Genomic DNA, 14,046 nt, shown 5'->3' with positions numbered 1-14,046 from the left:
TAGTTTTTGGGATAACATAGGCTACTGTGGAGTTGCCAAGACAATTAGAAACATTCTATGTTGTGCAACATGTACATAAAATGTCATACTCTAATAATTAATGGAAGGAATGTTGATGTATGATATGTTGATATATAACTTGTCTCAACAAGAACGAACTGAATTTTACAATTTGAGTACTGGCGTACTTCTGACCTCTTGTGGGAGAGTTAAGTTCGACCACAGTGAAATACATTAGAGGGCAGAAATGTGTTTTTGCTTTTAATATTGTGTTTACAACATTTTTTTAACACGAGTAAAAATTGCAATTCCATTATGACATAATGAAAACAACCCAACGCCAGCAAAACCTTCGGCTTCGTCTATTATGTGAACACGCATGCGCAGAAGCCACACGAACCGGAAATATTTCGACAATCGTGCCCCACCTCAGAAAAACTTCATTGCCCGTCAGCCTTTTGTTTATTGTTTCAAGTCACGAGGTAAAATACTGTAGTTTTTGGGGAGGATTTCGTTCGTCTTTTAGTTCACAGGGCGTACCGCAACAAGTGCCTCGTACTTGACATCTAATTGTCGAAACGTCAAGAGCCAAGCAGCGGGAAAGAGCAGCCCGCAATGGGTAAAAGGCGTTAACGACAAGACAGCAAGTGACGCTTTCCTCATCCCCGAAAGTTCAACATGATGTCTGTGAGTTTCGTTTCACGACTTTTTTTTGTATCGTTACTACTCAGATCCACGTGTTTACTTTTCTAATGATTGTGTGCATTGTACGCTATTGCGTGTGTCTGACAAGTGTGTATGAGGCCAGTGCACAAGCGGAATGGTGCATTTTATGCGCAAATAAGGATCAGAGCATGGGCATTAAGTTTTGGCATGCAAAATAAATGTTGCTTCTGTCGAATAATATATATTGACAAATAACGACTGGAGTGGGACTTATTTTCAGCATGGGAGTTTCATGACTCTTTTGTTGAAGGTCTATAATGTCAAGCCTTAAGGTTTAAAATGGAAAATACCTGATCATTCCCTCCAACATCGCTATTCATGTTGTATTTGATCGCAAATTAAATTTACAATTTGATGCAGTTATAAAAATCACTCTTATGTGTTTTCATGCGCACTCCTTGATTTTCAGTCAGAGCTCCACGTGTTATCATTTTGAACAGGAGTGAAGGATTTCAAACTGAATTCACCCAAATTTGAGCCATTTTTCGGAAAGTAAAATCAGTCAAATGAACCAAGCCCAACATTCAACCACATTTTCTCTGTTCAGCAATGCAAGTAACAATATTAATCATGGCTTATTAATCAAGAAATATAAATGTGCAGTTTCTTTAAGAATCATCCATCCATTATCTGAGCCGCTTCTCCTCACGAGGCATGCTGGAGCTTATCGCAACTATCTTCGGGCCCTGAACTGGTTGCCAGCCAATCGCACGGCACACAAAGATTAACAACCATCAGTGCTCACAAGCACACCTCGGGGCAATTCAGTGTGTCCGAACAACCCGCCATGCATGTTTTTGGAACGTGAGAGGAAACCGGAGAAAACCTAAGCATGCGCGGGGGAACATGCAAATTCCACACAGGAAGGCCGGAGCCAGAATCGAACCCTGCACCTCTGAACTGTGAGGCCAACGTGCTAACCAGTTTTCCACCGTGCCACCTCTTTATGAATCAGTAAATTAAAAAACAAATATCTGCAACTTTGTACCTTACATCATTCATGTACTCCTGAGAAGTGCACTCGGCTCCGAAATGTTGTTCTCTTGACTATCACTGTCGAAAGACTTCAGAATTTCCCTCAAATACAGCATCATTGTCTTCATAGCAGCACATCGCCACGGCAACAGCGTGCGATGAAATAAAAAAACTTTCAATAACCTTTCATCTTTAAAGAGGAGTTCGTTATAATATGACGGCTATAAATAACCAAAACCAAAATGCCAGACTTCCCGTAAGGTTTAGCATATAACTACAAAATACGTTTTGTGAGATCAGACATGCTGTTGACCCTGATTCCATGCTTCTGTACTTTGCTTTATGCTTCACACAATAGGCCACAGTCATGCAAGACCTCTAAATGTTCTTCCCTAATATGTTCCCAGAAAGTCCAAAGCCCATAATTGCCCAAAAGAGTGTGCGACGGTGAAGGAGTTTCATGTCACCGAACCTTTTGTGATCTAAAATACCTGTCACGCCTAAGAACTCTACTTTAAAGGTGTTGTGCAAGTTCTGGGAGTTCCTTGTTCCGCCTCTTTTTTTTTTTTTAATTCTACAAAATGTTTGACGTCCCGCAGAAGACAGTGAGGAATCCTCACTTTTAAAAATATAATAATGGTATTTATTGTACATTACGCAAACTGGCATCCCTCGTAAGTTTTGAAACTACCACCGTCATGTCGCCAAACTAACTGCCTTTCATGACATTTGACCTTGAACACTTTCTTTTATACAACAAAGAGATGATTTGACATTTCAGATCTTCCAATTGACCGCTGTGAGAGGGCAAAGGTGGTCGTAGTGGTGGTGTGAGCAGCACACACAGACATTCTTTTGTCCGTCACAATTCTGTAGCAGCACAGAGCACAACGTGCTTTTATTTTGTAATTGGGTTGTAAGTCATGTGAATTTAATGTTATTTCAACCTTGGGCGTAATGCAGTAGAATTCCTTTTCTAATTTAAAAACAAATCCAAGAATCAGCAACAGGAGAATGAGCATTTTAAATTATTCCGCCTTTCAAAGAGGCTATTTTTTTACCCCATCAGTTGTTTTTTTGGTGTCTCTAGATGACTGCAGAGCAACCAAAAACCTCAACCATGACAGTCTGTGCAAGTGGAATTTCTTCTTCCGTCATTTTGAGGCAAAATCAATTGACATGAGATAAAAACAAAAACAACTTAAATCAGGGGCAATCTGTATTGTTGCATGAGGAAATATTAGACAATGTAATAATTGTCTAAAAAAATATGTACCATTTTACTGTAAATTTTCTGAACGTTTTGCTTATATTTTTATTTTTTAGATGACATTTGAGGCGTCAAGTAGCGTGACACTGCTGTTTGACTTCTGGCATGTGAACAGTCCTGGAGGTAAATAAATATTTTCTTTTATCATCCTTGTAGACAGAATTGTTTGCTTGTGTGGTGAATAGTCCCAAGTTTTCTTTTTTTTCTAATTTTTTTTGGTTTTTTTTAAAGTGAAATTTACGGTTAATGATACTTTAAAATAGTGGTCCCCATATGTACTGTTTGTTCTTGATTCATGGGTGGATTAGAGCTCTTTAGTGCCATCTAGTGTGCAGGAAGCGCAGCGCATTTCCATATATAATCAATGCCCAGTGATCAAACACACGAGACATTCTTGAATGTCAATAATCTGACCAAAATTTCACACAAAACCACAACACGATCGCCTCCTGTTTTTAAAAAAAATATATTTTAAGGCTGAGGAACGATATATATGGATATATAGTACATGGTATAATTTGTTTAACATTTAACATGGAGTGTGGTGTATGTTCCCCAGGCATGTTTTTGTCAGTGATAGTTGTCATGCTGCTGACGGTGTTCTACGAGCTGCTCAAAGTGTGGAGGATGTGGCTTAGCAGGAGCCCAGTGAAGACTCAGTATTCGACTTCTTATGCTGCCATGGCGTCCCCCCAGAGCAACAACAGTTCTGTGCTGGAAAACAGCCCATCTGAAGTCTCATTGACTCCCAAAGAATCACACCCTATTCTTCCAAGCAACAGCAGGTATTTTTTTTTCTCCTTGCCACAACTTAGAGAGAGAGAGAGAGACTGAGAGAGAGAGAGAGACTGAGAGACTGACTAACTGAAAACGAATGAATAAATAAATTGTGTGTATCCTGGTCCTCAGACGGTTGCTCCATGGAATTCAGACACTGCTCCATTTGCTGCAAGTGACTTTGGGCTACATGCTGATGTTGTGCGTCATGTCCTTCAACATTTGGATCTTCTTCGGCGTCATCGCAGGTTCCGCACTAGGTTATTTAATCTCATACCCTCTGCTAGATCAGCATTGACGGACAGTACAACCCGGGGTGTGTTCTCGCCAGAATTTAAACAATCACGTTGTTTTGGTTAACATATGTGATATCCTGATGTGCGGTTTTGGGGTGTATTAGTGTTTGTCAAATTGTCAGAGAACGATTACAACCAAAAGCAACTCTAGCGGACACTTAATATTCTGTATGTGCATGACTTGGGTTGTTCTGTGTTCCACAAAGTTCGTGTTAAAGTTAAAATAACTACATGATCTTAAGTTATTTTAAATGGTGACGGTCAGTCTAATCATTCACGGTGGGAACTCAAAGGGAGTAAAAGAATTGTGATCAACAATGACTACTTATCAGTAACTTTGTATATTAACACTAGGATAATGTTAGAAATGTCTGATTAAGATGATGCCGGTGTTAACTTCGTAGTACACCAGTCTACACTCATTTGTTTGATTAAAATAAAGGAAAAAAACATTACAAATTAAAAAGTGCTTCTGATTCAAAAGTATTTTAATCTTTGCACTGAGTTTATTTGTTTTCTTTTATATTTATTTTATCTGTAATAATGCAGACATCTCTTTGATGAACTTATTCAATCGTGATTTTTGCTTGTAAGCAGGCAGCTGAGTGGCTAATCAGGCGTATCGGGAGTAAATTAGGTGCTGTTTTTTTTTTTTTTTTCATTTTACAAAATCCTAACATCAGGGCTGTTAATAATTGTAGCACATGATGTGAAATTAAAAAAAAATAATAATCTTAGCGTGTGGTTTGTGTATGTGTGAACGAACAAGAAGGAAGACTGATCCGAGTTTTGTTCCAATAATTTCCTAAATTCTCAGGAGTTCAGGAAATGTACAAATCAGATATCTGGTCTGGTCCTCTGTGACACAAGTCCAAGGCCCAAGGCACGTCGTCCCAAGGTTGATTCCCATCCGGTTCCGTGGCTTAGTTTAACACAAGGCCCAACATCCCCGTCTTCTGACAACCTGCAATCTTGTCTGTGAATGTGTTTGAGTTCAAATCTCAAATTGTCCTTTCTTTAAAATTGAAATCAATGTTTTACACATGCACTAAATATGAACCTGTTAATGATTGACATTCTGTCATGTAAATGCTAAAGCTAATAGTATTAATATAATACAATCTTACATGCTCTTAATGTAATAAAAGTTGGACTTCGAAACTTTCGTTTCATATTCATCCTTTGATCTGAAACCATGAGGCATGGGGCGTTTCAAGTGACAGTGCCGACAATAAATTCCACCAATTGAATTTGCAGATACTGAATCGACGTTGAAACTGGCCAATCAGCGACAGTCTTCTGCGGCTCGCTGCGGAAAGACTTCCTTTCTCAGCGAATTCGGTAGTTCAGTCGTTGTGTGGTGTCAAACACTACAGCAGGACAAGACCAGCCGGCACTTTGTGTTTTCCGAAATTATTTTGTCTGCGGAACCACATCAGCGCCTGAAGTGACATGGCGACGGATATAACAAAAGGCGTGGACCAAGTGTCTGTTGGTGAGTAAGAAACCAATGAATGTGTGCGGGCTAACTATGTTAGCCACCTAGCTACTGATGACATGTGTACAGTAGCAATTGCATCATTCACACATGATAGCAATTAGCATGCTAGTAATCACCGAACTCTTAGATGCACATATATTTTGACTAAATTGCTTTGAATTAACGTAATGTATTACATGGTAGGATTATGAAAAGGACGTTAAAATGAAACATTTGTAGCCTAATGGTAACCCATCACAGCTGTCATTTTGCTACTCGGAATCAGGTCTTGCGTCAGTGAATTACATTCACTTATCATCGCGATTTAATTTACACAAATCTTGTATTATAAACTACATTTCCCGTCAGCCCCAGTATACATCATTGTGTGTTGTGTAGAGTTTGCGTGAATACTGACTAGAGGAGATCATTATTGTGTATTGCCCATTGTGCCTTTACCGTTTTAATTCGTGTATCATCACACCAGGAACAACGTTCAGTCTTAATTATTGTGGCTAATTATAATCATATCATAAAACCATATCATCCTATCAAATCATTAAACATTATCATGTCATAAATCATAAAACAAGATAACAGTTTGGGATTTCTTGGTTTCACTTCAGTAAGAGCCAATGTATTGAAAGCTATTACACTCAATTGTTCTTATATTAGGGCTACAAAGATGTAATATTGAAACTGAAAATAAGGTCATGTATGAGATCACAGACCGGCCAAGCTAATTGATCAAGATTATTAATGGTTCATTTAAGTTCTGTGGCTTTGGGACTCAGATATTAGTTAATGGTTTCGCAGATGGAAAACATTGGCATATTTATGAAGAAATGTTTCACATTATATTAAATACATTATATACATCTAATCTTGCAGCCCGATCACATATGATACCAATATTGGACTGCAAATGTCAGGGCATATGCGCAAGTGATGTAGGAACTACCTTGAGCTGGTGTCGACTGAAAATGATATCACAGTTTCTCATGGCTCAGATTCAGAAAACGAGTAAGCCGTAATTGGTCATTACCTGAACAAAAGTGTGAACCAAGTGTCTGTGTCAAAGCATCTACTGTCTGAGTTGTTCGAATGAAGCAAGGTTTGTGAAACTGCATGAAGCAAGGATTACAAAACTCTGGGGGAAAAAAATGGGCAACTAATGAGTAACCGGAACTTTATGCGTCACACAGTGACTAAGACTGATGATAACCCTGTTGTAAAACAGCTGGAATAGGCTCCAGCGCGCCCGTGACCCTCTTGAGGATCAGCGGTTTGGATAATGGATGGAACCCTAAAAAAATAAATAAATAAACTTAGAGGGCTGTGATGACTCAAGTATTTTTGTGACATTACAACCACATGTCGAGACAAGATGGGAGTCGACTTCTGACAGAAAATGTGCTTTCGTAGCATACTTCATCCATTAGAAAATGTACAACAGAAAAAAATATTCCCCCCTGAAAAGAATGTTTATATTCAGGTCATGTGGACCACGAGTTAAAACTCAAGGTAAACGTAATGATCCAAAGGTCAAATTAACTTCAATAAATTAATAAAATGGGAGCAGAACAGGAGTGTGAGTCAATCTGAATGGTAAAACGATGTGAGGTGGGAGTCATTTCACTAGAAGCGGGACTTTATTTATTTAACTAGTGTCCACGACTGGGATGGGTCTTTTTTTTTTTTTTTTAATTAAAAATCTACATGAGAAAGTTAAGGGTCTAGTTTCACTAATTCTAACAATTTACATGTCATCCCCTCAGGCGAATACTTTGAAGTCATTAAATCAGATCAAATCAAATGAACTGCAAGCTTAACCCTTGAAGCAGTGAAACGAGTGTAAGAAATTAAAACAGCAGTCATACTTGCGGTGGATCAGCATTGGCACCTGAGAGAGAAAAAAAAAAAAAGCAATATTCATTTAGTTCAATGCTAAACTTAATATTAGAGCTGTCACAAGCGAATCTTATTGGCGTTGATGAACCCTATGGATTTATTCTGTGGATTACTCCGGGAATTTTGCTCGTAAAACTGCTGTACTTGCAGGGGAAGTGTACGTGTCGGACAAATGTGGCAACGACCAGGATGGAGATGGCTCTGAGCAGAAACCCTTCAAGACACCTCTCAAGGCAAGCACAATACAGACGATCTTTAAGCTGCAGTTTTAACTTTAATAATGCCAATTGCGAAGGTCATTTGTGTCTCATTATCGTGAATTTGAATAAGTGTCGCAAAAAAAAAGCCAAAGAAAATGCAAAACATCCTCAAGCTCACTTTTTTAATATAAAAATGTAAGAGATGTGACATTTCTTAAATATTAGTTATATTTCCCCCCAAATATCTGATCATTGTGTTTTTGATTTACCTTCACAGGCTCTGCTCTTCATTGGCAAAGAACCATTCCCTACAATCTACATAGACTCACAGAAAGAAGGAGAGGTAGCGCAATTCATTTATTTATTTCTTTTTTTGTACCCGTTGCTTTTGTTCCGAGGATCCGCAACTACGGGTATGCATCTCTTCACCAAAGAGGATTCGCTCGGATTCTCGAGGAGTACGAAGCGATATGATTCCGGGATTATAAACATTATAACACGTTGTGGTGAATTTCTGTATTTTTGGCATCTTATTTATTTCTGACAGCGTTGGGTAGCGATCTCCAAGACGCAGATGAAGAACGCAAAGAAAGCCTTCAACCGCGAACAGGCGAAGAATGAGTCGAAAGAAAAGAAAGAGGTGCGCCTCACTCAAACCTTCACATCGGTTGCTGTCAAAAAAGCCCCAAAAAATCTTTTCTTCATCAGTCTGCTGTGTTTTTTGATCCCTGTTTATTTTACAGGCAGAAGACAACGAGAGGAGAGAGAAGAACCTGGAAGAAGCCAAGAAAATCGTTATTGAAAAGGACCCCAGTTTGCCCGAACCTGAGACGGTTGGTCTTTGTTCTTTGTTGTCGTTCGAGCCGGACTCATCTCTCTCTCGGCTTTCCTTCCTTTGGACAACTTTGGATTGTGTTTTTGCAGGTGAAAATCAACAATCTGGGACCAAAGCGAGGTCAGAGAGTGAAAGTGTTTGGATGGGTTCATCGCCTTCGGAGACAAGGTTCGGCGTTTTGAAATTCACACGTCGATGATGGCTATATCCACTGCTCACGTTTGAATTGAATCGTGTTTGCTGACAGGGAAAAATTTGATGTTTATCGTGCTGAGAGACGGAACTGCTTTCCTGCAGTGTGTGCTGTCTGATAAACTGGTAAAGCTCAACGTGTCGTTTTTGTTTTGCTCAGTAAAGTTTGTTCAATCAAACAATATTTTTGGGGGGAATCTCTAAAAATGTATTCACATCTACAAACTGACTGGTCTTGTTCTTGTCTCCAGTGCCAGTGCTACAATGGCTTATTGTTGTCCACGGAGAGCAGTGTCGCTCTTTATGGGACTGTGACGCCAGTTCCCGAAGGAAAACAGGTGAAAACGCTCGCTTCATGTGGTCTTCATCATTTTTTATTTCAACAAACACAAACACAGCGCCAAATTGTTAATATCGACTATTAAAATTAATCATCGACATTGTTGTGATTAGTCGACTAATCTTAGCAGCCCTGGATGACAATTCAATTCAAACAAACTTGCTCACCTACACGTTGTCACATTGTAGCGGAAAATAAGCTTCTTTCTCTCTCCCAGGCACCAGGAGGCCACGAGCTCCACTGCGACTTCTGGGAGCTGATTGGCCCGGCGCCTGCCGGCGGGGCCGACAACGTCCTGAACGAAGAGTCGGACGTGGACGTCCAGCTTAACAACCGACACATGATGATCCGAGGAGAGAACGTATCCAAGATCCTCAGGGTTCGATCCACGGTCACGCAGTGCTTCAGGGAGCACTTCTTCAGCCGCGGTTACTATGAGGTGAAGCACGCCATCAAGAAGTCTTATTCGTTTAGCGGGACTACCTGGTAAAGCAGGAATCGTTTGACAGTTAAGATGAGAATTTTTAACAAGAGACATTTTTTAAGAAAAATGACAAATTGATGTTCTCCAAGCCAGATGTTGACTTTTTTTTTTGGCCAAGCGCTTCATCAGGAAAAACTCTTGGTCTTGTGACATCCACTTCCTGTTTCCCGTGCAGGTTTTTCCTCCAACTTTGGTGCAAACTCAGGTGGAGGGCGGCTCCACGCTGTTTAACTTCAACTACTTTGGCGAGGAGGCTTACCTGACGCAGTCCTCCCAGCTTTACCTGGAGACATGCATACCTGCGATGGGCAACTGCTTCTGCATTGCTCAGTCATACCGAGCCGAGCAGTCCCGCACCCGCAGACACCTCGCGGAGTGAGCATCCCAATCTACTCTCTAGCCAAGCAAAACAAAAATGTCACTTAAAGATTTAAATCGTCATTCTTCTGAAAGTAGTTGCTGTAAGCTAAATTCTAAATGAAGATATTTCCTTGTAACTCGTTAAAAGGTACACCTGGCTGTTTTTTTTTTTTGTTTTTTTTTTTTACTTGCATACCAAGCAAAATGAAGTCTTTGTGAACTGGAGGCTCAACACTTCACACAACAGCAGTTTTATGATGCGTCATCGCCTTTATTTTTCTGTGCAGGTACACTCACGTTGAAGCAGAGTGTCCCTTCATAACCTTTGAAGATCTGCTGAACAAACTGGAGGATTTGGTGTGTGATGTTGTGGACCGAGTGCTCAAATCCCCCGATGCAGAACTGCTCTATGACATCAACCCGGTACCAAGCGAGATCACGTGCTCCTGTCCTGTTTTGTTTTGTTTTGGCAAGTGGGGGAATTGCATTCGAATGTTGCTATATTATTTTGTAACAATGTACTCAGGACTTCAAACCCCCTAAAAGGCCTTTCAGGAGGATGAACTACACGGATGCCATCAAGTGGCTCAAAGAACACGACGTCAAGAAGGATGATGGCACCTACTATGAATTTGGAGAGGTTAGCATGACACAGACAAATCGCTTCCAACAAACATTTCCTTGGCACTAAGTTACCACAAGATGGCACCAAAGAAATTTTCATTTATCGTACAAGGGTTTTGCTTGAGCATTTAAGGGGGAATAGGTGTTTTATTTTTTATTTTTTTCCTGCAAATAATGAATGAGGTTTCCCAGAAATATTTGCAAATCGCAAACTGAGATTCTGTGGGGGTTCACTGGATAAAATCATTTAAAAAAATAATAACTATCTGGAATCACCTATGAGCAATAATGGATTATTTTTTTTTATATTAAATGTGTTATCCTCATAACCTTGCTCTCATTTGTCATTCCTGTTTTTGTGTGTCAGGACATCCCAGAGGCCCCCGAGAGGCTGATGACAGATGCCATCAACGAAACCATTCTGCTTTGTCGTTTCCCAGCTGAGATCAAATCCTTCTACATGCAGCGCTGCGATGAAGACAGACGGCTCACAGAATCGGTAGGCACAATTATTGATCGCACCGGCCTCAATTCAAAACCAAGTGCTGCACTCTGCCAAGGCCGAAAGATCCCTGGTTGGATCAACAGCACAATGGAGCACAATAGCTCGTTACAGTATGTTGGAGACGCACAACTCTAAATTCAGACTTGCCTAAATACTGTAAAAACCTATTTTTAAAAATTTCAAATAAATCATATATCCACAATAAAGTGTGGTTCTCTGGATTGTAAAAGACATTAGGGTTCGGTTAGAACGAACTACAAATAATTAAATCCCCTTTATGGCAAAATGGTGAAAATGTGAAAAACAATGTGCCGACTTAACCCTCTTGACATGTCCCCCCCCCCCCCCCCCCCCCCACCCGTGCCCACTGTCAAAGGTTGACCTTCTGATGCCAAATGTGGGTGAGATTGTTGGAGGCTCCATGCGTATCTGGGACTCTGACGAGCTTTTTGAGGGCTACAAGAGGGAGGGTATTGACCCAACCCCGTACTACTGGTACACTGATCAGGTAACTGACCACTTTTTTTTTTTTTTTTTGCTTCTCTACTTAAATGAGCATTTTTACTACTTAAGCCCAATATGGATTTCTTTCTTGTACAATTCAGAGGAAGTATGGCACGTGTCCTCATGGTGGTTACGGTCTTGGTCTCGAGCGTTTCCTGACCTGGCTGCTGAACAGACACCACATCAGAGACGTCTGCCTTTACCCAAGATTCATCCAGCGCTGCCGGCCCTAAACACAACATATGACACATTCACTCTGGGCCTCGCTTGTGGAAACCAACACGTACACCTCAATATTGAATCAAATAGAACAGAATTATACATTTGTTCCATTTTTTTTTTAAGTTGCCAGCTTCATTTTTCACATTACCCTGATTGAGACCCACTTGTGTATGGTGCTCGGCCACGCTTCTGATTATGTCCCCGCGTCAGTGCAGTCGCTTCAGCTTGCTCATGTCCATTCGTGCTCTCGAAAACTAACACATTTCCTGTAATTGTGAAGTACTGAATGCGCTTGATCGTTTTCTGCGTTAAATGTCGTATTTCAAAGCTCAATCGACGCAAATTATCTGGTCAGTACAAAGTGATATCATGGCTCTTTTTTTTTTTTTTAATGCTATTGCCATTTTCCTCACCTGTCCAAATATCTTAGAGGAAAATATGTCAACATTCTCTGGTGTCTTCAGGTTGTTTACTGAACAAATGTTGGATGTTAAAGTAGGCGTGGCCTTCCACGAGGCGAGGACAAAGCAAGAAAATACACTTTGTACACGGGTATTGATGATGCTGGTGGGTATTTACAGTTGGACAAAACTTATAATCATGGTAATATTGGAAATTGTATGCTCTGTGGCATTGATGCGTCAAGTGATAACGGTTATGTACATGGCATCAAATGTTTGCTCTTTTTTTCTTATCTGAGAAAATTGGAATTTACAACACTTCAATAAAACGCAGCAAACAAATGACTGAGTCCTTCGAGACTTTGTTTGAACCTAATACACCATCACCTTTATAAAACTAAATTTGACTTCTATTTTTTTTTTTAGTGCGTGACTGTTTCAAAACTTTTTTGCCCAACTTGCACCTATACTAACTTGCAATTGAATGGCAAAATTCACAGCACGCGTTTCATCATTTCCTGGTTCAGTTGGAATTGGTATTTAAACGATCCTTTTCATACTGGTCACATTTTGACATCAGGAGACCATGAAGGCAGTTGTACGTGTGACTTTGAACTGGATATCTGGAAGAGTCAAAAAAGAAACAAAGTTCAGGTGTAAAGTGCATTTTAATCTTTTGCTAAAATTTGTTTTGGTATGCAAAGCATCTCCTGTTAATCTGCGCCCAAGTGTGAAACTCTTGACTGGTTGAAATTCGTTAGTAATAAACCACCGGAACAGTAGCAGCAGTGAAGACGAAGTCGATGACGTAGTAAATACCACAATGTAATCTAGTCGTTACTGTGCGGTCAATGTCAAGAGAGTGGGCGTGTCAACTACAAACGAACGTTTTTTTTTTTTTTTTTTTTTTTTTTTTTTTTTTTTCTTCTTTATTGCAAACTGTAGAAAATACAACAATTAGACAAATGTAAAAGTCATTATAGTAAATCGAACAATTGAACAAGAAAACGATCATGAATATAGTGGAAAAGAATAATATAACTATTAAGTAAAAATACAGATAGATTAACGGAGAAATAGAAACAAATAAAATAAATAAAGAATAAATAAAGATATTAGGGAACAACTTGCTTGGGGCAGAAAAAATAGGACTACAAACGAACGTGGGGATCATTTGTGGAGTGGAGTGACGTAACATTAACGTAACAGATTTGCATGAAGTTGTCAAGCTAGAAGAAGTGATATAACGGAAGTGACAATATTGACGCGGACGATTATGTCCCCCCCCAAATAACATTAAAAATCTCTTATTTGTTTTTTTGCTGTCATTGGGTGGTATGACTGTACATTATGACTTTCTATACTTATATGCCATGTTTTTGTTTATCGTAATTGCATGTTACTGTAATACTAGTTTAGCTCATACTGTAAATGAATAAACAAAGCCTGCGTCTAAAGTGTATTTAAGGTCAAACACGTAAACTTGTCTAGTTTTTTTTGCTTGTCTAAATTCTTTAGTGGCTTATTTACAATGGTGTGGTGTAATAACCGAACCCAACACGACAAACGGGTGCTGCTAAATGACGTCATTTTTGTGCAACACGCATTCGTAAGACTACAACCCCCAGAAAACTGATCAAATGCCCTTCTTCCGGCAAATGCCGAAATCACACATTTAAAATCACATTTAAAATCAAACCTAATGCACAGTGTATTAAATTAATCACCAACAACGAACACAAAGGGCATTTCGCTATATCCATAGTTAGTTTTGTAACGGTTAATGAAGTTCCAGTTACGTTTTGTTATTTAAAATATTATTTTTTTTTTTTTGTCTTTAGTTAACTAAAACGTTTTTTCATTTTTATTGTTATTTATTTCGTTGCTTTTCGTTTACTGAAGTAGTATTGTTTTGGAGCCGTATGAAACGTTAAAACAATATCC

The 14,046-nt window shown here is 39.4% G+C and overlaps 3 protein-coding genes across 3 annotated transcripts in view; 2 read left to right on the top strand and 1 right to left on the bottom strand.

The window, feature by feature from the left end:
- The window catches only part of txnl1 (thioredoxin-like 1), a 139,526-nt gene that overhangs the window by 13,912 nt on the left and 111,568 nt on the right, over positions 1-14,046 (bottom strand). The gene's annotated exons all lie outside the window — the stretch shown is intronic.
- slc31a2 (solute carrier family 31 member 2) lies at positions 427-5,147 on the top strand. The gene is made up of 4 exons (XM_088281497.1): positions 427-687; positions 3,028-3,094; positions 3,531-3,756; positions 3,881-5,147. The coding sequence occupies exons 1-4, from the start codon at positions 679-681 to the stop codon at positions 4,044-4,046; spliced, it is 468 nt and encodes a 155-aa protein (XP_088137623.1). The 5' UTR covers positions 427-678; the 3' UTR covers positions 4,047-5,147.
- nars1 (asparaginyl-tRNA synthetase 1) lies at positions 5,350-12,444 on the top strand. The gene is made up of 15 exons (XM_088282208.1): positions 5,350-5,539; positions 7,586-7,668; positions 7,913-7,978; positions 8,183-8,275; positions 8,379-8,468; positions 8,560-8,638; positions 8,718-8,788; positions 8,914-9,000; positions 9,220-9,441; positions 9,662-9,861; positions 10,134-10,269; positions 10,373-10,486; positions 10,838-10,969; positions 11,352-11,483; positions 11,581-12,444. The coding sequence occupies exons 1-15, from the start codon at positions 5,497-5,499 to the stop codon at positions 11,710-11,712; spliced, it is 1,680 nt and encodes a 559-aa protein (XP_088138334.1). The 5' UTR covers positions 5,350-5,496; the 3' UTR covers positions 11,713-12,444.

This window comes from Idiotropiscis lumnitzeri, chromosome 18, assembly GCF_059441095.1.
Source record: "Idiotropiscis lumnitzeri isolate Australia: NSW breed Sydney's pygmy pipehorse chromosome 18, RoL_Ilum_1.0, whole genome shotgun sequence".
NCBI classification, from domain to species: domain Eukaryota; kingdom Metazoa; phylum Chordata; class Actinopteri; order Syngnathiformes; family Syngnathidae; genus Idiotropiscis; species Idiotropiscis lumnitzeri.
The sequence above is the reverse complement of the archived record's forward strand: the minus strand, read 5'-3'. Positions and strand labels throughout refer to the sequence as shown.